Genomic DNA, 26,730 nt, shown 5'->3' on the forward strand with positions numbered 1-26,730 from the left:
TATATAATTGATATTATTATATTATACGATATTATTATATTGTATTATTATTATCAGCCGGCCTGAGTCCCCTATTGGGTGAGAAGGGCGGGGTAGAAATAATGTAATAAATAAATAAATAAATAAATAAATAAATATTATATTGTATTACATTATATTTATTATCAATATTATATGTATACACAATATTTATTTATTTATATTACAATATATTATATTATTACCATATCATTCATTTACAATATTGATAAATGAAAAAACATACAATATTTAAAAATAAACATAATTTTAACCAACATACTGTAAACTTATCAGGATTTCAGTGGGAAGTGTAGGCCTGCTTCTGGCCAATGAGACAATCAAGTAGGATTGTTGTTGTTGTGCCTTCAAGCCATTTCAGAGCCTAAGTCTAAAACTGAGGGCGGGGGCCAGGTAAATGGCCTTGGAGGGCCGCATCTGGCCCCCGGGCCTTAGTTTGGGGACCCCTGGTATAGGAGAACTGTACTCTATTGTAGGGTAAGATTGGGTAACTGTGCAGGGATGAAGGACCATTCCCTTCATCTGCTGTAGGCCACACCATCCAATTTCTGGGACACCAAAGGTGTCTGGTCAATATTTGATGACTGATTATATTTGTTCTTTTGTAGGGAGAAGGGAGATGGGGCAACATCATGCATATGCAGCTTAGGTCAGATGTCAACCCTTGACAACTTCTCCAGCTTTCCCTTGGCTGAAACACCATAAGTCATAAGAGATTTCCAACAACTGGATTGTTATCTGGCTGGCCATTTACTAGAACACAAGCCTGGGCATTCCTAATACTGCACTGGAGGAGGGAGTGTGGGCCACAAAGTGAATATCCTTAAATAGCTTCTGGCTCAACCACTATCACATTCAGCATCTTGTCATCTCCAGAATGTTTACAATATATGTTAAATCTTTGAGTATGCAGCATCCTGGTGTGCAGAACCACACTCAGTAATCTCTGATCTCTATCCCTGGAGACCTTGCCATTCAGCACCAATCACCATGTAGGTCCAGATACATATTACGGTGAGTGTTCAGTTGTTTTGCTCATTTGGAAGAAAAAAATCAGTTGAAAATTGCCAGAAAAAGGCTTAGGGGCTAAAGGGAGGCTTAGGGGCTTCATGCATGTTGAATTTTCCTGTGCCCTACCTGAGGGAGTGAATTATATTGAAATATATATGAATCCATTTTCCATGGTAATTCTCAAGAGAAGCAGCAGCAATGATGTGACCTCTACACTGCCATATAATCCAGTTTTTGAATCCAGATTATCCACTTTGAACTGGATTATGTGACAGTGTAGATGCATATGATCCAATTCAAAGCAGATGATCTAGATTCAGAAACTAGCAGTGCAGATCCAGCCTAAATCACTGTTCTTTGCTGAAGCCACTACAGAGAATTCAGTCTAAACCAGGCCTGTAGCCAGGGTTTTGTTTTGGGAGGGGCTGGGATTTTGGTTCGGGGGGGAGGGGCTGAGTCTGAGTGGAAGAGGGTCTACCCTAACAAACCTTTTGTATCGTTATCCCAATACCCCCATGCATATGAGATACATTGAGCATGGTGATGAGATCATGATATGAATAAACATAACAGTTTAAATACTAAATGTAAGGCCTTCTCGCAGACCACTCTGAGAATTTCGGGGGGGGGGGGGGGGGCTGAAGCCCCTCAAGCCCCCCCCCCCCCCGGCTAAATGCCTGGTCTAAATGCATATATTGTATAAGCTGTAGGATAAAATATCCAGTCTATCTTCCTGCTGCAAAAGGCAGCTTTTCAGATATCTTCCACTGCCTCCTGTTTGGGGTTGTGAGGTTGTGTACTTCACTTAGCACCACCAAAACATTTTCCACTGTCCATTAGGAGATGTAAGGTAGCACAGACAAAGCAATGAGAAAGGGTTGTGGTAGAACTGCCCTTCCTAGCAATTACAGAAAACAAATTACAATACAGATTTCCCTGACACACGAAAAACATATGGTGTCTTCAGATTATGTTGGCAAAATACAAGAACAGTATTAAGAGGCCTTTAGTTTTTCTAGTGATATAAAGCAGTTTAAATTTATATTATCATTGTGCTATGTGTTACTAATGCAGTGGTTCTCAACCTGTGGGTCTCCAGATATTTTGGTCCTCCACTCCCAGAAATGCTAACAGTTGGTAATCTTTCTGGAATTTCTGTGAGTTGTAGGGCAAAACACCCGGGGACCCACATGTTGAGAACCACTGTACTAATGGGAAAAGAGAATGATTACTTTACTATTATTAGAACAAACAAGTGGTATAGTTTGTATTTGCTTACTGCTGACAACTTTAGACACTTATCTTAACCCTATCCACAAAAACAAGAGCAATTTCCACATTAAATTGTGGAATGGTTACAGACAAAATGTGTTAGAAGATGTACAAGTTAAAGGTCAGAGAGCATATTGGGTTAAATCTTTGGATAACAGACATGGTAAAAATGTAGTGCTTAACAATACATAATCCTACTTATTGTTAACGTATCAATAATACGGACATAGTTACCTGTGTGTCAGTCTCCGATGGCTAATGCATACAGCAGTTTGTTGATCTTGAGCAACGCACACCTTATGACGACTACACTTCATCTTTAAGCATGGATCTTTAGCTGGGTCTAAAGCTAAAAACAATTGTAGAGAATTTTTTTTAAAAAAAGCTTTTCTACAGATGCATAGCAATTGTTAAGTCATCTAAATCTCTGCACACAGTAGAATTGTGAATTCCTCTCTGGGGAGTCTTAAGTGCTTTTTATATTACAAAAACCATTAAAATAATCTGTGCTCAGGTGATTTCTGTTATCCGGCAGAGTTCGAACCATTGAAGTAATAGTACCTAAGCATGGCTAAGAACGTACTCAACTGCATCCTACATATATTTCTTGCTATAAATGTTTCCAGCTTGGACTTTCCTATAATGGTTTCAGGGTTCTTTTGGTAATATTTCAATTCATATGACTTCCATGGATACAGCTAACATAGGTAGCATCTTGATTAAAGGCAAGCACTGCTTCAATGGGCACACTTTTTGTTATGTAAAATTCAAACCTTGATTTCATTAGTTGACTTATATTAACAGGAAGTAAGAACAGGGGGGTTGATTCATATCAATCTTAAAAAGTTCAAAAGCAGCATATTTTTCTATATCACATTCTGTTTATGAACTTGAATTATGTTAGTCTCTACATTTACCAAATTTGAACAAAAATTAGTACATTTTAACTAATACATGAACTCTTTTGACAAGCAATAATTTTCAGAAGACTGTACAACATGCATACTGTAAAATATTTAGATGCAATACCTCTAAGAATTCTGAACCACTAATAAAACTGTATTTTTCTACCCATTTGTTATAGATAGCATTTGGAAACAGAAGCATTGTGGCTCTGGGATCAGGCCTCTGGAGAATAGCACAGTGCAATAATAGATTTGGAATATGTGCAATGACTACAGAATGGCCTTAGACTACGATTTCTGTAATTTTAAATGTTTAATATGTATTAATTTTAAATCAATTTATTTTAAGCTTATGTTTTGTATGTGTTTTAAGGCATTGAATAATTGCCATATGTAAGCCGCCTTGAGTCCCCTTTGGGGTAGAGAAATGTGGAATATATAAAGGGTAAATAAATAAATAATTGTGTGTAGACTGGAAGCTGGGAGAAGGGAGACATCTCAAATGTATGGAAAAGGCACTCTAAATGTGAATATTAGTGTTAATGGAAATAATATTTAGTATGCTCCACGAATGCACAGTAATTTATAGAGGAATTTGTTATCATGAGTAGACTTTTTGACATATCTTAAGTGTTGTTAATACTTTATTACCATTTATTACTTTGATTATAATTTATTGCTATCTAGAAGTGTGGGTAAAAAATTATCTGGGGGAAAAATTCTGAAGCTATATTTTTCCCCATGTAAAATTTCCCACATCACTATATACATTCCATCTACATATGTATTTGTGTTTATCCATAAATGTCTGGGTTGCTTAACTGCAATCAATCATGTTAGATGGGCTAAAATGGGATATGAAGTTCTAGTTATTCTAAGGAGACAAGCATTACAAACTCCAGTGCTCAGAGGGAAAAAAGAACACTGTGCTATGCTTGTTTCTATTTCACAAAGTCACTTCCTTTTAAATTAGTTACAAGTACAAGGAGTCAAGACAAAATGTGGTGTGTTGCCTGTGCCCAAAGACTCACATACATCCTTTAGTGAAATAAAACATTCAGTTACTTTTACTGAATCAGCTTGAAATGGAAGTGTGATGTAGTGCAGAATGAAACTGAAGGTGTTATAATAAAAGAAGGTGAAAAGGCTGATATAACATATATCAAGTATAGCTCTCTTTAGTTATATGGCCTTTAAAAAGTAGCATTCTTTCAGGTGTTCATTAAATATAAGGTAAATAAATTATATTCCCTATAAATTATTACAATAGTCCAATAAAATGACTTCCAAATAAAGCTTCGAAAGTATACGAATTGTGCTAAATCAGATTTCTTAAAACAGCAGAATATATTCCAGTTCTACTTTTTCTGGAAAACCCACATCACAGATTAAAGGAGTTAATATTTTCCTTTAATCTTTTAAATTAAAAAAAAATACAAGCGGAGAAGTTGGATTTTATGTTTAATTATGTGAGCTACAAAATGTTTTAGATCTGGTTGTATATGAGAACTAGTTACTTTTCAGAAATGGTATTTTTCTGATTGCTTTTCATTAAGTATTCTATTCAGAAGACTTTTGTTATTTTTGTTCCTTCACATGATTAACCTAAAATTAATCTGTCAGATATGATCTATAATTATGAGACATTTTATAATCTAAACACCACAATGATGAACAATATGATCAATTTTACTAATGTCTATATCACAGGTGGGAATTATACAGTTCTCCAGCTGTTGATGGATTGTAGGTTTTAACAGCTATAGTAAGCAAGCATTAACCAATATGGAGGAATGCCAGGAATTACAGTCCAGCAACTTTTAGAGGCCTGCATAACTCTCAGTGGTTTGCATGATGGAAAATGGAGAACTGTGTGGTACAGTGGCTTGAGCGTTGAAGTACAACTCCAGGCACCAGGGATAGAATCTCCATGAAACCTGCAGGGTGAGCCTGAGCAATTTATACCCTCACGCACAGGAGACACCAATGAAAAACCTTTCCTGAACAAACTTTGCCAAGAAAACCCTGTGAATCAGTTGTCTTATGGTTACCATAGACTAGACATGACATGAAGGCAGAAAAACAACTGGGGGGTGGGGGTGAGGGGTAGTGCACTCATATCCCATATGTTCATTTCCCAAAGGCACCAATGATATGTTTAATCCACCTTATCTACCAATATGGGCCCTTCTACACAAGCCCTAAAGCCTGTGATAGCTAATCCCCCCAACCTCCTGATGTGCCATTTTTGTGTGCCAAGAGCACTCAGCAGAAGGGCCTGCTCTGTCGGTAGGCCACTCCAGTAAGTTTTGGGAGTGGGGGGTGTCCCCCCCCCAATAGAAAGCCTTGGATTGTGGGAGGGTGTGGGAACAAAATATTTGAACTGGGTTAAAATAAACCAGTTCCTCCTGAGACTTTTTCCAGTGTAAAGGGGCCCTATGTATTGTGCTATAATGCTTCTGTACTAAGTTATTTTGCCTACCAATGTAATTTCCTACCAGCACCACAGTAATGACATTTCCTACAAACTATTACTGGTACAGCACCAAATGTTTTCAGGATATCTGTAGTGCGCTCCTCCAGATGTTTGGACTTCAGCTTCCGTAAATCTCAGACAATTTATCAGCTGTTAGGAATTGTGGGAATTAAAGTCCAAAACATCTGGAGGAACAGTTTGAGAAACTCTGCTTTAGTTATTCCCTTCCTAGATGAATTCAGATGTTACAATGAAAAATAGTGATTTGGGTTAGTAAAGCTTTGTAATAAGGCTTGGAAAATCTGTGGCACTCCATACATTTCATGATGATGATAACAGTGATTCATCAGTATATAGCAATCCGAAGATTCCTCTATCTAATGTAGGATAGAGAGCATAGGTAATATCAGGGGCATAAAATCAACTCTTCAGCTATTCCCAAACTACAAATATCTGCTTCAAGCTAGACACTTTCGTTTAATTTTTTTTATTAATTTAACCAAGAAATAAAATGTAACCAAGAATGAGCCAATGAGGTACAGTGGTTTCAGAGCTGGACTAAACTCTGGGCAACTAAGATTCAAATTCCTGCTTGGCCATTGAAACCTACTGGGAAGTCACACTCTCACCTTCAGATGAATGCAAAGACAACTCCCACTCTCCGAAGAAATATTGGCAAGGAAACCCTTTAATAGGTTCGCCATATTGTTGCCACAAATAAATCAGTAATTACTTGAAGGCACAGAATAACAAAAAATAAGAAGGATCTGATTATTTTGGGGTATGAACGTCAACTATGGTCTTCTTTAATACTAATCTACTGAATATACTAATCTATTTAATACTAATCTATACATTCCCTCAAAAAGTAATAGATGTAACACTAATGGCAATGTCATTAGTATTATTAAAAGGCTTCCTCCTTTTCCATTAGGATGTCACCTCTAAAATGTTTGCAGACTGAAGAGAACAGAGCTGTGCTGCATCTTCTGTCAGCCTACTCATCTCCAAATTTAGTGTTAGACCTGAGCCAATATTTCTCCTTTAGGCCACAGCCCTAAAGAATTGGGAGATTGGTGGGGAGGAAACATAACAAATCCAAGGCTGATATATGTAACACTAAACTACAGTTTATGTTGCAATTGAACATAATCAGGGTATGTTGAGAAGGAAGGAAGCTTCAAAAGAATGTTCAGCCCCTGGGCTTTTCAGAATCTTAAAAATAGCCTCGGGGCATTCGATAGTGCTTATCTTGCCAGCTGAACAACGAACATAGTTTGACTGATCCCTAGGTACTGCTTCAGGTGAAGCAGCAAGACGAGTAGGAAGCATGGAGAGAAGGCAAAAAACAATTAGAAGTGGAAACACCACTCTTCTGAACTGAAAATTGATATAGAAATGAGACATGCTTTCAGTAAAGCAGAAGCCTAAGGAAATTGCTTAATTCCACACCAGCCGACTAGGAATTTAGTTAAAAAAATGACTTAAGAAAAATAATTAAAACGTAAATCATATAAATGTAAAACATGTTCCACATGTCCATGCATTCCATATCCACAGTGCCAGCCATCCATGACTTAAAAATACCAAAACAAAACAAAAAAACCTCCTTTGCCCTGCAGTTATCTGGAAACACAAACATTAATGTGAAACCAACAGACTATTGCACCAGTTTTGAATAACTACTAGAGTCTGTTTTATATGACTTATTCAGAATACTAGTGCTAAAGGTTATCCTTTGATAAATTTATATGTATATTATTTGAAGTTGAGTGATCCAAGGTTTTGTTTATTCCTGAAGTTCATTGTGAATCATAATACACATGTATAAATCAACCTGATATAGAAGTTAAAGACAGTTAAAGCCAAGATTATGGATTTTGATATGATCTAGTCAAGGATTACTCCATGGAGAGGGGAAAGTGCCAGCTTTGTTTGAAGAGACCAGTTGCTCCTGCCTGCCATCAATATGGGCTCGGGCTGTGGCGCAGGCTGGAGAGCAGCTGCAATGAATCACTGCAATGAATCACTCTGACCAGGAGGTCATGAGACCGAGGCCCGCTCGGAGCCTATGTTTGTTTGTCTTTGTTCTATGTTAAAAAGGCATTGAATGTTTGCCTATATGTGTAATGTGATTCGCCCTGAGTCCCCTTCGGGGTGAGAAGGGTGGAATATAAATGCTGTAAATAAATAAATAAATATTTTCCTACCCAGGTATTCAAAAAGGCCAGAAGTTGTGCCATACTGGAATAGAGGGAGTCAGTATTTCTTTTCAGTGCTCTATGGGTGGACTAGACCTTTGCATTTTGCCATTCTACTCAGAGAATGAGATAGTTCCTTTTTATGAGTGTAAAGAGAGTAAAGATGTGGTACTTACATTGACCTAGGCTTTTTCAGTCAATTTAGAATAAAAGTTCTAGACTTGGATTTTAATGTATTGTCCATTATTTTATTTTGTGTATCATTGAAATGTTTTAAGTTTTTGTCAAATATGTTGTGTCGTTGTTTCGGGCTTGTCCCTGTTGTGAGCCGTCCCGAGTCCCTTCGGGGAGATGGGGCGGGATATAAAAATAAAGTTTATTATTATTATTATTATTATTATTATTATTATTATTATTATTATTATTATTATTATTAGACTTATATGTGAGTAGTATGCTTTCCTAGGGAGGGTGATTTCTGGTGATACACCCTATCCCACTCCCACCAACAACAGTTACATAATGCACTGTGTATTGTAAGGACCATCACATTGGGATATAATTCATTTATATCAATATACATATATTTTTATTGACTGGATGCATACTGTATTGATACAGGATGCATGCTCTCCCCATCATACCTGATTATTATGATTTGAAAATGCTGTGTTTTGACTCATCACACCATGGAAGGCTGGCTCCTCCCAAACCATTCAAAACACCCCCTACATCACTCTATGACCCTTTAAAAAGTATTGTTGCTGGTGGCATGCATACAGATTCTCCTAACACAAACAAAAACAGTGCTTCAGCAATGGAAGAATCCATAGCATTTTTAAAAAAACAGGATTAGAATTCCATTTGCAAATAATCCGTTTCTGCAATGCTTTGCAGATGGATTCTGACGGAATACTGACGGGAAGGGGCAAGTGTCATGTGATGGGACCCATTCAAAATTATTCTCAACAGTCTCAGAAACGGAGTATTTCCTAATGTGATAAGGTCCTAAGAGTAAGGTGTTACAATTAACTGAAAATCTATACACATAATAAAAGTAAAAATCTGTATGTGTGCATGTGGAACAAGTGTTTGTCCAGAAAGACCTCCTCAAACAGGCTATAGTGCTAAGGAGCCGAGCCACCAAGTCACTCCCTCCCAAGACATGGCAGGTTACAGCGAGCACATCCCAGTGTTCCTTTCTTTCTTCATTTGTATGACCCCCACAACTGCCTTTCCCTTAACCCTTTTCTTCCCTTTCCTATGGCACACAACAAACAGAGGAATTGATCAGCAACTGAACATACTGGAGAGGTTTGGGGAGAATTTACCATGATTTAGAGGAGTTGTAGGGACTTGGCTGTATAGTTTACCTGCATTCTAAGAGCTCTCTGAATCCCACCAACAATGGACCTGGAACTAACTTGGCACACGGGCCCAACATGGCCAAATTTGCATACTGGTGGGGTTTGGGGGTAATTGACCTTGACATCCAGGAGTTACAGTTCACCCATATTCAGAGAACACTGAACACTGCTGACGGATCTGGACCAAACTTGGCACACAAATTCAAAATGGCTAACTGGGAATACTAGTGGGCTTTGGAGATGATTGATTTTTATCTCTGGGAGTTACAGTTCACCTGTATTCCATGAGCCCTCTGAACCCCACCAATGATGGATCTGCACCAAACTTGGCACACAGACCCAACACTGTCAACTTGGGTTGATTGACCTTGGCATCAGAGAGTTATACTTCACCTGTATTCAGAGAACACTGAACCCAGCAAGTGATGGATCTGGACCAAACTTGCCACACAGACCCAACATGGCCAACTGTGAATCCTGGCAGATGTTTCAGGAAGATGGCCCTGGGAATCTAGGAGTTGTAGCTCACCCTTATCCAGAGAACACTGAACCCAGCCGATGACAGATCTGGATCAATCTTGCAACACAGACACAAAACGACCAACTTTGTATACTGGCAGGGTTTAGGGGTGATTGAATTTGGCATCCGGGAGTTACAGTTCACCCGTATTCAGAAAACACTAAACCCAGCCAATGTCAGACCTGGACCAAACTTGATACTCAGACCCAACATAGCTAATTGTGAATACTGGCAGTGTTTTGGGGTGCTTGCCCTAGGAATCTGTGAGTTGTAGTTCACCCTTATCCAGAGAACCCTGAACCCTGCAGATGACGGATCTGGAACACATGGCCAACTGTAAATACTGGCAGAGTTTGGGGAGGATTGACCCAAGATTTTTGAGAATTATAGTTCACCCACATCCTTATGCATTTTCTAATGGGACCATTCATAAAAAACAAAAGCAAAGACTGAGTTTTTTCTAAGACATAGTATAACATATGACCGAACTGATATTACCTAACATCCAAAAACAAAAATGCCCTTTTCAAATAACCCGGGCATAGCCGAGTCCCCAAGCTAGTATACCTTTAAAAAGTAACATTGAAAGCTTAGTTTCTGTTCCCATCACACTGTAAAAGATTCACCACAGTGTCAAGTTAAGTTTATCTGTGTAATTCTGATCTGACAGAAAACTATAGAATTGTATCTAGCAAAACTCTTTCTTTGTCCAGTGACATATTTTTCTTCTTTGAAGAAGCTCACCTTAGCTGGTTGGCTGACTGAGCATAAAGGGTAACAGGAGAGCAGATTTGAAAGATATGGATAATACCTACATTTGTGTGGAATGATTGATGTTTTCTATGTTAACCTGCAATCATGCACATTCATTTAACTTTAAAAAAAATTATGTTCTCTATTTTTCTAAGTGCAAGTTCAGAGCAGCACCTTTGAACAGGAGGGATACTTCAACTGTAGTTATTATTTAGAGATACAGAAGCAGATCCATCTACACTAAAGTGTTACAGTAAGCAAATAAAGGACAGATGCAGCATCAAAACCTAGCTAGCTATTGCATGGACCAACAGGTCACAAAGTTTCCTCCAGTCTATTCCATCTAAACCCTCTACAGCTCTTTGGTTCCCAGTTTAAAACTAGTGAGCACTCAGTCATCAGAATGGTAAAGGGTGGCTTATCCAAGCTACCTCTCATTACCTACCGGCTCAAGGGGACATGGGAAGGAGGCTGTCTTTGGGCCCTGATGGCTTCGCCCAATCTAAAGCTGTCCAGCTGGGGTGGAATTAAGCAGTCAGCAGCCTCCTTGGAACACCTACGGTTGGCATGTGAAGAAAGACATAGATCAGTTACCTGACTGATCCAGGACTAGAACCCAGGTTCAGTGGTGAAACAAGAGCCAGAGCTCACAGTATCACAATGATGTGAGTTTTGACAATGTTAACTATCAATGTGTGAGGTTTCCTTGTACCCTCTGAGCTTAGCTTCAATCTTCACAGTAGCTAAGAGGGAAGGATTTTTTCCAGCAACAATATGTTATTGTGAGTTACACCTGTTACTATGCAAAAAATGGTAGGGAGATTTGGTCTTAAAAAGCTCCTGTAACATCTTTCCCTGGAGGAGAGGAAAAGTTCTAGAACTGGTCTGTCAATACAGTTTGACACAGCTGCCATAATTTTCTACTCTTTGTTGAGATTAACTGTGGGAAATATTATAATGAGCATCTATACTTAGTCTCTGTATCACTGGCTAGGGTGCAGCTGCCTAAATGAAATGGGTTGCCATCTCACCTCTCGTCAGGTGTGTAGAATGTATCTATCCACAACTGAAGTAAGCTCATTATTTGACATTTCTCTCCCCATACATCACATTTAATATCATGGTCCTTAATTCCAATTGTTTGTTCTGGAACAGGGGAACCAATTGTAGCTAAAAAGTTTCAGTTGTTCCACTTAAAAGAGAAGAAAAGGCGTTTCTCTGTCCATTCCACCAACTGAAGAGCATCTGTCTCATTCCCAACATTCAGAAGAGCGATTTCCATACACTAAGGAACATTGTTTTTCTTTAGCAGAAGTCTCTAATGATCCATTAATTGATAAATGACAGGCTCACTGGCGCAAGTCAAAAATAGCCAAACACATAACAGATATACATTTTTATCCTGTTTGCAGTATGATGCAATACATGGAGAAATTATTATACATGTATTATCCTATATCTTTAAGCTTATGATGTAGCATTATACATGCATAAAACATGGATTATTCTATAAATTAGGAACAGAATGAGGTTGTTACAGGAAAATAACGAGCTTAAGAATGCAATGAAGCCTAAAATTTCACAGATCAAATATTATTCTACCTGGAGCAAGCATTTTCAGAATTTTTCATAACGTTTCAGTTATAAAGACTTGAACGTTAAGTCCAAGGATGGTATATTACAATTAAAGTGGCATTGATTTTATGCTACTTCACTACTTTATGGGAGATTCCCAGTGTAATTATCTTTCACAAATATCCTTTGGGATCAATAAAGAGTTTTGGGCTGCTTTTCCAAAGAATTCTTTTTCAATCTTGATTTTTGTCTTGGCCGATTGATCTTTTCGAATTCTCCAGTAGTACATATTAGTCTTGTGCTTTCAGGGTAAACCTTGGCCCATTTTATGTCCCAGCTTTCATTGGGGCCCTGATCCATTTTGAAAGCCTCCCAAAATCGGGGAGATTTTCTTCAGATCAGGTCCCTGAAAATCGAATAATTATGGGGAGCTTCCCATCCACTGGTTCCCCTTCCTGGCATTCCTACCTGGCATCTGCTGTTGCTCCTGTGGAGTAAGTGGCATTCAGCTAGAGGAATGCTCTGGGTTTGCCTGAAAACCTTGCCAGGCACCACACACACCCTGTCACACACTCGGAGTATGTGTATGTGTGTGTGGCGGGGCCTCCAGGCAGGCCCGGAGTGTGCCTGCAGGCCCTGCCAATTACTACACATGCCCTGCCACACTCTCTGAGAGTGTGTGTGTGACAGGGCCTGCAGGCAAACCCGGAGCATGCCTGCAGCCTAGCTCCAGGCCTGCCTACATGCAGGCCAGGAGGCCATTTCAGCTTGACACAAAAGCAGGCTTTCATGTTAAGCAGACTTCCGTGTGGGGAGGGGGCTTCCTGTTCCATGTTCCCGAAGAAACGAAAGACACGAAAGATACAGAATAAATGGTAGGAACAAATTTCATGCACATGACTTATACAAATCACTACATTTTAAAATTTGTATTTTAATAAAATGTTTGATGACAACTTTATAAAAAAACAAATAATTATTTATCAATAGTCATGTGAACCTACCATCATTTATCAAATAAATATATGAAATCGATACTTTTAATTTGTAATTTTAAGTACCTCCAGAATTAATAGTTTATATCTTCCTTTCGACTCTAGAATGTGTATTTATGAGCAGAATTAATCAAATGTAACATTTACACCTAGGTTATGTTTACATCCTGAACATGTTCTTGCAGCTTTAAAATGAACAAGAAATGTTGGCTTTTTAATACAAAAATTAGTTTTGGCCCATTTTGTAAGGGATGTGGTGTGAAGCCATTTTTATGGATTGAAGGAGCCACCATTCAAATGTCTGTCCAAGTCAAACCAAACCTATGGGAATACTGTGTAAATGTTCTATTACTATGTAATAGTATTACTGTAACAATATAATAACTGTAAAATATGTTTGCTTAACCAGTATAGCTAATTCTGTATTTCTGAATGTGATTAAATGCAAGCCCACATAAATCTTTTAGCACTATGATAAAGAGATAATAAAAGTTGCACAAGCTTTAAATATGGTAAAGTAGTAATTAAATCTACAATAGACTAAAACATATCCTAATAATGATTAGTATATTACTGTTGCTGCATGCCTTCAAGACAAACATATGTGTTTTTCTGACCAAGATCTGTTCAGGGAGGGCTTGCCTTTGCCTTTTTCTGACACTGAGAGAGTGCCCCCTCCCCAAGATTAGCTCTGCAGTTCTAAACACTTGGACACCTGTCATTCACTTTGCCTCCCTGCCCCTCAAGATACTTCATTGGATCTAGTGCTTGGTCCTCAAAGAGATTCCCATGTGGACCTGTTGCTTTTGATAGGCACAGGAGAGGGAAAATGAAGACCACCCTGCCCCATTCACAACCACCAGCTTGCTTCTTTGTTTGCATGTCCACATCTAAATAATGATTTGATCCACTGACTGGAGTCCATGCTATTGCAGTGCTTTGAAGAAGAAAAGGGGGCTAAAAGGAGACTAGATAGTACTGCTAACTTTCCAGTCTTCCCCCATACTTCACCCATTCATCCCTAGTTGGTGAAGCATTGGAACATTAACATCAAAAAATGGTGAGGCCACCACACTTGCTGGATCAGGATGACAAGGTCACCTCCCATCCTGACCTGTTCCACCCTCCAATACCATCAAATCCCATCCCAATTCAGATTTGGAGTTCAGGGCACACATCTTAAAAAGCCTCCCCCCCCCCATAATTGTAGAGGGAGGTTTTTTCTTCTTCTTCTTAAATCAAACTAATACCAAAAAGAAGAAAATGCACTTAGAAAATGGAGGAACCAACTATCAAAGTAGGAACACCTTATTTTGCTGGTGAGGATCCAGCCTCATCATAATATATTGTGAAGTACTCTATGCTGAAACATGACATGCTAGAAGTATAGATTAGATTCATAATCACTTTGCAGACATTAATCCTCCACCTTGTGTGACTGTGGAGCTGAACAAACAACTCCGCATATGTGTGCTTGCCCACAGTGTCCTGCCTCATGTACAGAGGAGGAGTTGTTTAAAGCTACGGACAATGCGGTCGCTGTTGCCCGCTTTTGGTCTAAAACTATTTAGCTGTTTGTGATTCCTTTATTTTATCACTTTGGACTTTGTTTGTTGTGCAATGCTTTTGACACAAAATAAATAAATAAACAAATGCAGACTTTAATTTGAGAAGACAAATAAATTGTCCACATGTCCCAGTACATGAAATTAATTTCTCATATTATTATTATTTCAGTTTATATGCCACCTTTCTTCAAGGTATTCACAAAAGAATATCTATTTACTCAGTATGTATTTACTCAAATCTAACACTCATCTTTTTGGGATAAATTACCTTGCCAAAATTAGAGTGCGAATTAGATTTGTGGAATAGGGTATTTTTGCTTCTAAGCCAAAGCAATAGGCAAAGCTGCTTCAGGAGTACCAGAAGCTTCTATTTGAGGGTTGTCAACTGGAATTTAATTGTCATAGCTCAATGCTATGTAATCCTGGGATTTGTAGCTTGATGAGGCATCCACACTCTTTATGGCAGAGAAGGCTCAAGGCCTTGTAAAATATAGCCCATATGATTCCACAGCATTTAACTAAGGCAGTTAAAGTGGATTCATTCTACAACCTAGATGCATCCCAGGATTTCTTTTCCATTGCTGAAAACATTGGTGTTCCAGCACAATTGTTTTTAAAGAAGGAATTCAAAACAGTCAGCAACTGTAATGAGCATATTACAAAGAGTTCACCTTTTGCTGCTGCACATTACATTTGTCAGCAAATACTTTTTTTGGTTTCAGAGCTTTGAAAATTGAGGTGCGCATTAAATTCAGCATGCATTAGACTTGAGTAAATACAGATACAGAGGATTAGAGCAAAAAATGAGCACACACATACATGCATACACATATATGTAGTGCACATACTACTACATCAACTCTATCCCTTCCCCAGCAGATTTTAGATAACAAACTAGATTCACTGCTGAGCTCCACTTCATTCAATGGTCTACTCTAAATGGGACTAACCATGACATAGTTACTTCAGTTGTTCAAAAATTTTTAAAAAGAGTTACAGAAAGTAATAACTTTCACACAAAGTTCAATAATGACTCAGATTCTATTCTCTAACAAGCTTCTCTGGACAACAAAGAATGATTACTTTTCTGACACAACAATGGATAATTGCATCCCCTTTCATTCCCAGGCAGTCTTGTCAAGACTTAGGATATCTAAAAGGACAGAAAAGTTATATTTTAAAATATTAAGCAGCTTGTTTTAATCATGCTGCAAAGGTGCTACTTATATTTATGTCAAAATCCAAAAGTATAAATTACTATGCAAGAATCTTTTCAACACAGTAGTTTCCTTTTTTCCCCATAACAGCATGTTAGGAAAGGAGGGAAACTTGCAATGTTACCTTTTTACATATAGTTTCAATTAACTACCTATAATTTTTTTTGCCAGCCTGTTTTATCCACTCTATTTTTATCTACTCTATTTTCAGATTTGTTGTTTTTCCTTGGTACTTATGGAAGTAAGGACCAAGGACAGCTCCCTTCTGTAATGATCTTCAAACAGCTAAAATAGGATGTTATCCTATGATCAACACTGGAACTTGGATAACAGTATACTGCTGGCCCGTAGTACAAAATATCCTCTTGTTCTGTCTTCCTGGTTGCCACCATAACACCCACAATAGAGAACAAGGCACAATTATGTGGTTTTCTTCACCATTTAGTAAGGTCAGAACCCTGTACTATAAAAATCAATGATCAGGGAGGGAATTCCAAAAGTATGGGGCATACAGTGAGGAAGAACAAAACCAAATGAAGGAAGAGAATAGAATAGCTGAAAGACATGTTCATTAGGTGATAGGCCTAGAATTCCAAGAGAACAGGTTTTGACCAGGCTTGTAAAATATGGGGACCAAGGATGAAGAGAGCTTTGAATATTAAAAGTGGATGCTTACACTAAATCCTGGAAGGAATTGGTAACCAAAGAAAAGACATCAAAAACTGGAGTAAAAAAGATAACCTTAGCAGCAAAGTGTTGAATGGAAACTAGAGGACAAAGGTGAGATAATAGGAGACCACTCAAAATAAGGTTAACAATATTCAAGGTGAGAAGGAAGTAGAAATAAAAGGTATGATTTTGGCAATATTAGAAAGGAAAAAAAATGACATCTTTGTTACAGCCTCAATCTAAGTGGAGTAGGGGATAACAAAATAAAGTGCGGGGGGGGGGGGCAAAGGTTACATCGGTGGTTCTCAATCTGTGGGTCCCCACTGTTTTGGCCTTCAATTCCCAGAAATCCGAACAACTGGTAAACTGGCTGGGGTTTCTGGGAGTTGTAGGCCAAAACAGCTGGGGACCCACAGATTGAGAACAACTGGACTACATGCTTTCTTAACAAGGCAAATAGAGTATCATCAACAGTGTGGGAGGATGTATGTTGTAAAGATAATCCTGGATGAAAAATAAGTAGGCCCTGTCTTTGCTATGCCAAGTTTTAGGTGATAATGAATCCATCATTCTAGAATAGCTGAAAGACGTGTTGTGATACAATATTTGCTTGAGTTCTGAGGTGGAGAAAAACAGATGAATATCAGCCTAAAGATAATATTGAAAACTAGTAAGATGACCTAATGATAGTGTACAAAGAGAAAACAACAAAGGTCCCAGAACTGAACCTTGTGGAACTGCAATGGAAAGAGGGAGGGGGATAAAATATGTGACCCCCAGCTACCATATTGAGGGACCTGAGAGATAGAATGTGTATCAGCAGAGGACAGAGACAGTAAACCCTTGATCTTGAACTGAGTCCTATAAGACAGCCTGATAAACTTTGCGAATGGCTGCAGAACAATCAAGGAGAATAAGGACTGACTATAGGCCTTTTCACTTGGCCTAACGTAGATTGTTTATGATTTCAGTAAGAGCTGTTTTTGTAAAATGCAAAGGACTGAATCCTATGGCACTATCAGTCTGGGGTAGATAACCTACATTGAAATCCATACACGAACAGAGTATGTAAAAGGGTGTTTAATGCAAGCACATTAAAAATAACTAATCATCCACTGAAAGTTTTATATGTAATCAAGCTCTCCATAACTATTTTGGCCCAGAGATACATCTATATTGAATGTAAACATAATGTTGCATTTGCTATAATACTACTAATAATACTCCATCTCCCTGAAGTGACTTGGGGTGGCTTACATGGGGACGAAGCGCAGCATAAACAAAGGTTGCAATGTAACACAATTAAAAACATATAACAATAAAATATTAAAAACAATAATAATAAAAACAGTAGAATGTAAACATCATAAAAACATCAGGCAAAGCATCAAAACAACCAGTAGCCGAGAGAAGTAGGCATGTACAGATCTGATACTAATAGGGCAGGACAAGGGCTTGTGCAAAACGCAAACTGTAGGGCCAGACTGGAAATAAAGTGCTGAAGGTCCAAAACATTAGGGCTAGGCAGATTTAATCAGAAGATACAGCATTAACTGTAAAAGACACAGAAAGATATTCAAACATATGTATATCTCCTCAGAAATAAAACCAACTGAGTCGAAAAAAAGCTTCTTGTTTTGGAAATGTATACACGATTAAAGTCTTAACTTCACATTCCAGCAAACTTTTCAGATAGTATATTAAAGTATAATTCTGGGTGAGGGAAAAGTCTACTGGATGAGAGACATGCTTTATGGAGTGTTTAATAAAAAAGGCATGTGTAGTTTTTACCACTGCAACCCTTGCTTTTATAAAGGGCACACTCAGATGACAAGACAGAAAAACTATGCTTTCTTATGTTGCACAGCTTTTATTGCTGGTCTGTGTCGCCTTAACCTAAGAGCAAACACACATCCTATATTTGTTGATATTGCACTAAGTGGCAATGACTTTTAGATGTGTCGTGTTGTTTCTTATACACAAAAAAGCTTCTTTGTAGCTGAAATTCCCCAGTTGTGCAATTTTATTCTTATGAATTGGTAGGATACTTTAGTTAATTGTTCAATTAGTTTCACTTTTGTGGCTGGAAGTTCATACCCTGGCTGATTTTTTCTCCACAGTATGTATGTTACATGCCTAATGTCAAACTAATGGTCACAAATTAAACTAATTGCAAGTGAGGATAGTACAAGAAGAGACAGAAAAAATCCAATTGTTAGGTGCTAAGAAAATTAAAAGCCATCAACAGAAATGTGATGGGAAGTTTTACGACACTATGCAGAAACCCGTTCTGCCATAATCAGGTCCAGATTTCCATGCAGTGTCATGAGAGAAGCCTCCCACAAGATGATAAAACATCTGGGTGTCCCCTGGGCAACATCCTTGCAGACAGCCAATTGTCTCACAGCAAAGGTGACTTGTAGTTTCTCAAGTTGCTCCTGATATGGAAAAAAAAAAAACCATGATACACCCAGTTCTCATGCAGTGGTTTCACATCTTGAGATATAAAGAAATGTAAGAATTAACCAAATAATGAAACAGAAATCAAGAAAGTGCAAAAGTAAGGGAATCACTAATGGAATAATTAAAACCAGGTAATTCAGATAGTAGGGTGTTTCAGACACCCTTAAAATAGAAAACTTCCCAAGTTTGGTCCACCATATGGTTTTATGGAAGCTAATAATCCTATAATCAAAATGTTTCCACTGCCACATCCCTGAGGTTCCCAGAAAAGCACTTATTGTTGCTCATCAAGGTTGTAAAACCACTGCTAAGTATTGGGTGAGCTCTGCAACTAAGACACTCATATTACTGTAATTTAAAACAAGTAATTTCCTTTTAAAAAGCTGTATTTGGACTGGGTGAGTATACTAAGAAGAAAAACATTGCAAAGAAACTCAGAGTGCATAAGAATATGCACTCTGGGTGCATATTAATATTTTCATTCTTTGTCCACTTAACCCCATTTTAAAAATAAAATGATGGATGTTTGCAGTTTCAGATGTATAGACATATCAACAGATCATTAAGTACCGTATATACTCGAGTATAAGCCGACCCGAATATAAGCCGAGGCACCTAATTTTACCACAAAAAACTGGGAAAACCTATTGACTCGAGCATAAGCCGAGGGTGGGAAATGCAGCAGCTACTGGTAAATTTCAAAAATAAAATTAGATACCAATAAAATTACATTAATTGAGGCATCAGTGGGTTAAATGTTTTGAATATTTACTGTATTTCAAAGAAAAACAGTAAACTAACTCTATAAGTGGAAAAGCAACAATAACTTTATAATCATCATCATCATCATCATCATCATCAACAACAGCTTCATTTGTACCCTGCCCTATCTATCTCCCCCTGGGGACTCAGGCCAGCTTCCAACATAGTAACAGGCAAACATATAATGTCTACATAAATAATGCAGAGCTAGATATAGATCTATCATTATATATACTAATTTCACATGTGTATTTCCCCCTGAAACCTTTGCAAATCCTCTATGTGCATTTTCCTCCTGCAATACTTGTAAGCTCTCTAGCATGTGTGTGTGTGTGTGTGTGCGCGCGCGCGCGCGTGCATTTTCCCTCTGCACTTGCAAACATGTAAGGGTAAAATGCATATAAAATTCATATATAAAATTAATGTATATATATAGGAACAGATATACAGGTACATGGAAATCTCTATCTATATTTACATAGGATTTGCAAAGACCTGTAAACATATGAGGGGAAAATTAATATATTAATGTATTTGTAGGGGGAACATCTATTTGAATATTTAGAAGCTTTGGGGCATGCATTTACCCAAGGAAGAAATGCAAGCAAAGTCCCCCTAAAAACAACTTTGTCCTCTTTTCTCCTGCCCTTTCCCACCTCTTTTCTTTTTCCCTTTTTCAAACTCTAAAAGTAGCCAGAAAAAGCTTTTTAAAACTTCTCTCCCCCTCCCAAAAAAACCCACCTCATTTTTGTTTTCTTAGGAATAAAAAGAAATACACACCTTCTGTTGCTCTCTTTTCTCTCCTTCCCTCCCTTTGGACTCAAATGTTCTTGCAGTAGTAGTAGTAGTAGTAGTAGTAGTAGTAGTAATAATAATAATAATAATAATAATAGTAATGAATCGTGCAAATTTGCAAGAATATCTTTTTTCCTTCCCCTTCTACCCATGCAATCTGGCTCACATTCTCCTTTTGCTTTTGAAAACATTCGCTTCTTGTCTCTGTCTCTCTCTCTCTCTCAAAAAAATAAGATAACCAGCCTGGGAGGAGAAGCGAAGAAGGGAGGTTTTGGAAAAGAAAACATACTGTGGCCTCCAGGCTTGACCTTGACCCGAATATAAGCCGGGGGAGGCTTTTTCAGCTCATAAATAAGGGCTGAAAAACTCGGCTTATCTTCGCTTATCTTCGAGCATATACGGTATATGTTCCCTTTGCAAATGGAGAAGGATGCATCACTCCAGTCAATCAATTTCAGTATTGTTTACCATGAAGTAAACAGCAGTTCTCCAAGATTTCCTCCACCACACCTGGAGATACCAGGTGCTTTATATCCTGGACCTTTTGTGTACAACTCTGTGTGTCTATCCAATTAAGTGTAAAAATGTATAAAAAAGAAAAGGCAACACCAGAATTAGTTACTAATATGGTGAAGTTAACCCATTTGGCACCTTAATGTGTATTGTAAATCTAGATAGAAGAATTATAGCATAACAAAGCTGATAAAAGAACAAATAATTCAAGGAGATATTGAGGTGAAACTGTTTTATTCCTGCTTCTGTGCAAATGCTTCCACAGAAAAATATATGTATTATAAAAGCCAAATGCTATGGATTAGAAAAGTCTCCTTAATGTATCCACTGACACAAAAAACAATATCCGCAAGGTATCTGTCCTCTCTAGAAATGTCATTTCATATCTTCTGAGTTACATGAGAATACTTCACTGTTCCTCCGGGGTATTTCTACTGAGCAACAAAGAAGCAGCCTCTATGCTACAGGAATTACTCCAGTGACTTTGTATAATGATTTTATTCAATAAAGTGCTCTGTCTAAGCATTGAAAATGTTTACAATCTAGAAATAAAGTATACTGGATAAAGTATTTCATATGTATGGTCACAGGAACAATATGCATTTCATCTATACTTTCCTTTTTTTAAATGTTGCAAAGCTCTATCAATGCCATCCAGCTCATTTCTAATTCACAAAAACCTCAAACACTTAAATAAAACTGACATACTTCTTAAGCTAATGCTACAAATCTTTGTTAAGGCAGCCCACAGAGGCCCCTAAGGATATTTTGTTGTCACTACCACTGATTTCCTACTGAATGCTCTTCCTTCAAAAGCCCATTTAATTTAAACAAGATACATGCTCTATTGTATCTTGTTCACAAATAGATAGGGAGTTTGCACCTTGCTGAAAGCACAAAAATGGTGCTTTTAAAGTGTCTAACTACTAGACATTTCAATACTATGCCACCAAATTTCAGAGCCATAATGTTAGCAACATGATAAAGCCTTCCATGGGTTTTGGGCAAGCCTGTAGCTAAGATGGCAGTTTAGGGCTTCAACCCCACCCCCCTGCAAATTTTTCAGGTCAAAAAAATCTGGTTTAGTCATGAATTTTAACTGGTTAACCAAATCCCCATGCCAAGTCTATGAGAAGCAAAAATTAGAGTCCCTCCGGAACTGCAAGCACTTTCTCAATCAAATTTTGATTATCCACACTGTCATTACCTACCGTTCTAACAAATTACATTGCAATAGCTGCAATAGCTGACATAGTGGAAGTGACCGAGTTGGTCTACCCGCAGCTGGCAGGCAAAGCCTAAGGAATGGGGTCGGGGGATTTGATGGATTGTACTTGGAAACTGAGGTGTCTCCCACTGGTTTCTCTAATACAAGCCCTGCCAAAAAAAACCATGGAACAAGAGCAAAGACAAGAAGCTGTGTTGTTGGACATTGTCACGACCCAGGCTGCAGAGCACCAATAACCATACACAGAGGCCAGAATCTATCTAATATCTTTATTGAAGGAATATATAAAGTTAATAAAAGCAAGTGTATGAAATAGTCCAGAATTAGTCCTTTCAGGAAAGGTCAAAATTAGTCCCAAGAAACAATGTCCATTATGAAATATTAAGGTCCAAAGTTGTAATCCAATAACCGAAACACTCACTTTGCCAGGCAAAGTGAGGGGAGATGACAAGGTCCTTTAGTCCATGAACTTGAGCAAGGCTAGAAGGTAACTTGATTCTTGGAACACAAAGCTTGATTCAAGGCAACAAGGAAACGAGGAGCAAGAACAAGATCCGTGGTAATTACTTGGCGAGGTCCGGGAAACAAGGCAAGATCCGGGGAGAAAAACAAGGCTGGGAACGAAGGCTTGGAACAGGAACAAAGGCTTGAGAGCAGGAGTAGCTGTCCACACACGCTGCTCCGGTAGCTGACGAATTGACTCCGCAAGATTCCTTCGGGAGCAAGGAACCTAAATAGGCCTTGTTTTCCCACCAGAGAACACTTCTCTGGGGAATCAGAAACGAAAGTCAATCTCTGTGTCCAGATGTATGACTCCCTAAAATCTCTCACGGAAGCAGGCTTAATCATCTGAATGCTTTGCTGCAATTCTCAAGCTCCTGCAATTAGCCTGCTGCACTCCTTTTTGCTGAAGATAATAATTACGGCGAGAAAAAGGGGGAGATTTTGACTCAGGGCTTGTTTGGCAGATTTCTGGAAGACAAACCTCCTGCAGGTGCAAGGGCTCCATTTCTGGCTGGGAAAGTTCCTTTTCTGGCTGAAATGGTGGGAAACCCAAGTTTTCCTCTTCATCTGTCACAACAGCACTAGGAACGGGACTACATGGCCCATGAGTCATCACACTATCCCCCTCCTCAAGCCCCCTCTCAAACTGGGACTCTCTCCCCGAGGCGCGAGGCCGCGGCTTGGCGGGATAGGTCTGATGGAAGCGGCGGGTTAAATCGGGGGCATGGACTGTGGAAGCGTCTTCCCAAGAGCGTTCCTCAGGGCCAAAACCCACCCAGTCAATGAGATATTGTAGGCGGCGGCGGTGAAAGCGAGAATCCAAAATGTCCTGAACCTCGAATTCCTCCTCCCCATCCACCAAAACAGGAGTGGGGGCCGGCCGGTCTGCATCAGGGCGCACACCATCCGCCGGAAGGAGCAGGGAGCGATGAAACACTGGATGAATGCGCATTGAGCGCGGAAGTTGGAGTTTGAAAGTCACGGGGTTAAGTTGCGCCACCACTGGATAGGGACCAATGAAACGGGCATCTAACTTCCGGCAAGGGCGATGGGAGGGCAAAAAGCGAGTGGACAGAAGAACCCGGTCTCCTACCTTGATTTCGGGGCCCGGCTGGCGATGTTTGTCAGCGTGGCGTTTATAGTCCTCCTTCGCTTGGTCCAGTTGCTGGAGTAAAAGTTGTTGCACCGCTGTGAGTTCCTGCAGCCAGTCCTCCGCTGCGGGAACTTCTGAGGTTTCAATGACAGAAGGAAAGAAACGTGGATGGAAGCCGTAGTTTGCAAAGAACGGGGTTTCTTTAGTTGAAGCCTGGACCCCATTGTTGTAGGCAAACTCTGACAGCGGTAACAGGGAAGCCCAATTGTCCTGCTGGTAGTTCACATAACAGCGAAGGTATTGTTCCAAAGTGGCATTGGTACGCTCAGTTTGCCCATCCGTTTGGGGATGGTGAGCCGAAGATAAACAAGAGTCTATGCCCAATAGTTTTTGTAGTGCTTTCCAGAAACGAGAGGTGAATTGGGACCCACGGTCTGTGACCAAACTCTTGGGCAATCCATGCAATCTGAAGACATGTTGAAGGAATAAATCTGCAGTCTCTTTGGCCGTGGGAAGGCCATCACAGGGAATGAAATGGGCTAACTTGGTAAAAAGGTCCACCACCACTAGGATCGTGGTGAATCCACAGGAAGGTGGTAGATCAGTGATAAAATCCGCAGAGATTATTTCCCATGGGCGAGATGGGGTAGGGAGGGGATGTAGAAGCCCTGAGGGCTTTTCCCTTCTTGTTTTGGAGCGCTGGCATACTGGGCAGGTGTTGACATATTTTTCCACATCCTTGCGGATCTTGGGCCACCAGAAATCTCTTAGGATCAAATGCATGGTTTTGAATAGTCCGAAATGCCCTGCTGGCTTGCAGTCATGACACAGACGAAGTGCTTTTTCCCTGCCCGGTCCTGGAGGGATGTAAACATGATTTCTATAGCAAAGTAGCCCATCCTTAAGCGAAAAGGGGAAATGTAGTCCTTGGCGAAGTTGGTCCTGTGCCCAGGCATCTGCTTGCTGACTAGCCCTGATTTCCTGAGCACAAAGGGGCCCTGGAGTAGAGGGAGTTGATTCAATGGGAGTGGATTTGGTGTTTCCCACTGTGAGCGTGGCAAAGTTCTCGGGCTGTAGCAGCTGGGACTCAAAGGTCTCTTTGCGCCCTGCAGCATATTCCGGTTTCCGTGACAGAGCATCTGCTTGCTTGGTCTGGGCTGGGGTTACATAATGGATTTGGAAGTTAAAACGTTCAAAGAATAAAGCCCAGCGTTGTTGCCTCTGATTTAGCTTGCGGGCAGTTCTTAGATGCTCTAGATTCCGATGATCAGTATGGACTTCAATGGGAAATTTGGCCCCTTCTAACCAATGTCTCCAAGTTTCAAAGGCTGCCTTTATGGCTAAAAGTTCCTTTTCCCAAATAGTGTAATTTCTCTCTGGTGCGGTCAATTGACGGGAATAAAAGGCACAAGGGTGAAGATGATCTCCCACTGGTTGTAGGAGTACAGCCCCAATCGCCACATCGGAGGCGTCCGCCTGCACGACAAAAGGGGTTTCAGGATCTGGGTGCTGAAGGATTGGCTGGGACGTGAATAATTTCTTTAGTTGCTGGAACCCTTTCTCTGCTTGATCTGTCCAGCGGAAGGGCTGTTTCCCACGGATGCAGCTGGTGATTGGGTCAGACCAGCGGGCAAAGTCTGGAATGAACTTGCGGTAGTAGTTCGCGAACCCCAAGAAGCGTTGCACCTCTTTCTTGTTGGTTGGCGCCCGCCATTCCAATACTGCCGCTACCTTGGCCGGGTCCATGGTGAGCCCTAGTGGCGAGACACGATAACCCAGGAAATCTACCTCTTGTAGATCAAAAGCGCATTTTTCCAGCTTGGCATAAAGTCCATGATCCCGCAATCGTTGTAACACCATTCTGACGTGGTTCTCATGTTCTGATTGCGATCTAGAAAACACCAAAAAATCGTCCAGGTAGATGATCAAGAACCGGTCTAGATAATCCTGAAAGATATCGTTGACAAAATGTTGAAACGTTGCGGGAGCTCGACATAAACCGAAATTCATGACCAGGGTTTCGAATAAACCGAATTTAGTCTGGAAGGCAGTCTTCCACTCGTCCCCTTCCCTGATGCGGACTAGATTATAAGCTCCTCGAAGATCCAGTTTGGTGTAAACCTTAGCCCCTCGAAGCCGGTCTAAGAGGTCCGAGATCAAAGGCAGGGGATACCGGTTTCGCTTAGTGATATTGTTCAATGCTCTATAGTCCACCACCAAGCGTAGGTCCCCTGACTTCTTTTTCACGAACATCACTGGGGAAGCGGCTGGGGATTGAGAGGGTCTAATAAACCCCTTGCGGAGGTTTGTCTCTAAGAACTCCCTGAGAGCTTCTTGTTCTGGTTCAGTCAGGGAGTAGAGGTGTCCTCGCGGGATCGGGGCCCCCTCCACCAAGTCAATGGCACAGTCATAAGGTCTATGAGGGGGTAGTCTCTCGGCTTCCTTTTCATTGAATACATCCCAATATTCTGAGTACTTCTTGGGCAAGGTGATGATGGGTTCAGCGTCTGTGGCATGGCAGACCTTGGCTACAAGGCAATGGTTTTGGCAATATTTTGAAGCAAACTGCAGTTCTCTGTTGGACCAGGAGATGCTTGGGTCGTGGAGTGTCAGCCATGGAATTCCCAAAATCACAGGGAAGTGGGGTACCTCGGTAACAAAGAAGGAAATCTCTTCCATGTGTTCCCTTATCCACATTCTGGTGGGTTCCGACCACTGGCTTACTGGACCTGTCTTGAGGGGGCGGCCATCGATGGCTTGCACCACACGGGCGTTCTTGAAATCATGATATTGTAATCCCAGAG

General features: G+C 39.8%; 1 protein-coding gene across 2 annotated transcripts in view; it reads right to left on the reverse strand.

Moving 5' to 3' along the window:
* Nucleotides 1–26,730, reverse strand: part of spock3 (SPARC (osteonectin), cwcv and kazal like domains proteoglycan 3) — a 158,446-nt gene that overhangs the window by 61,828 nt on the left and 69,888 nt on the right. The window contains exons 1-2 of one of the 2 annotated variants that reach the window (XM_008118132.3): nt 10,990–11,010; nt 2,557–2,671 (exon numbers count right to left, since the gene is read on the reverse strand). In XM_008118132.3, the coding sequence (XP_008116339.1) occupies nt 2,557–2,639 (83 nt within the window). In that variant the 5' untranslated portion in view covers nt 2,640–2,671; nt 10,990–11,010. Of the gene's footprint in view, nt 1–2,556; nt 2,672–10,989; nt 11,011–26,730 lie in introns of those variants that run through there. The other variant, XM_062981360.1, reaches the window with a different exon arrangement.

This window comes from Anolis carolinensis, chromosome 5 (assembly GCF_035594765.1).
Source record: "Anolis carolinensis isolate JA03-04 chromosome 5, rAnoCar3.1.pri, whole genome shotgun sequence".
Classification (NCBI taxonomy): Eukaryota; Metazoa; Chordata; class Lepidosauria; order Squamata; family Dactyloidae; genus Anolis; species Anolis carolinensis.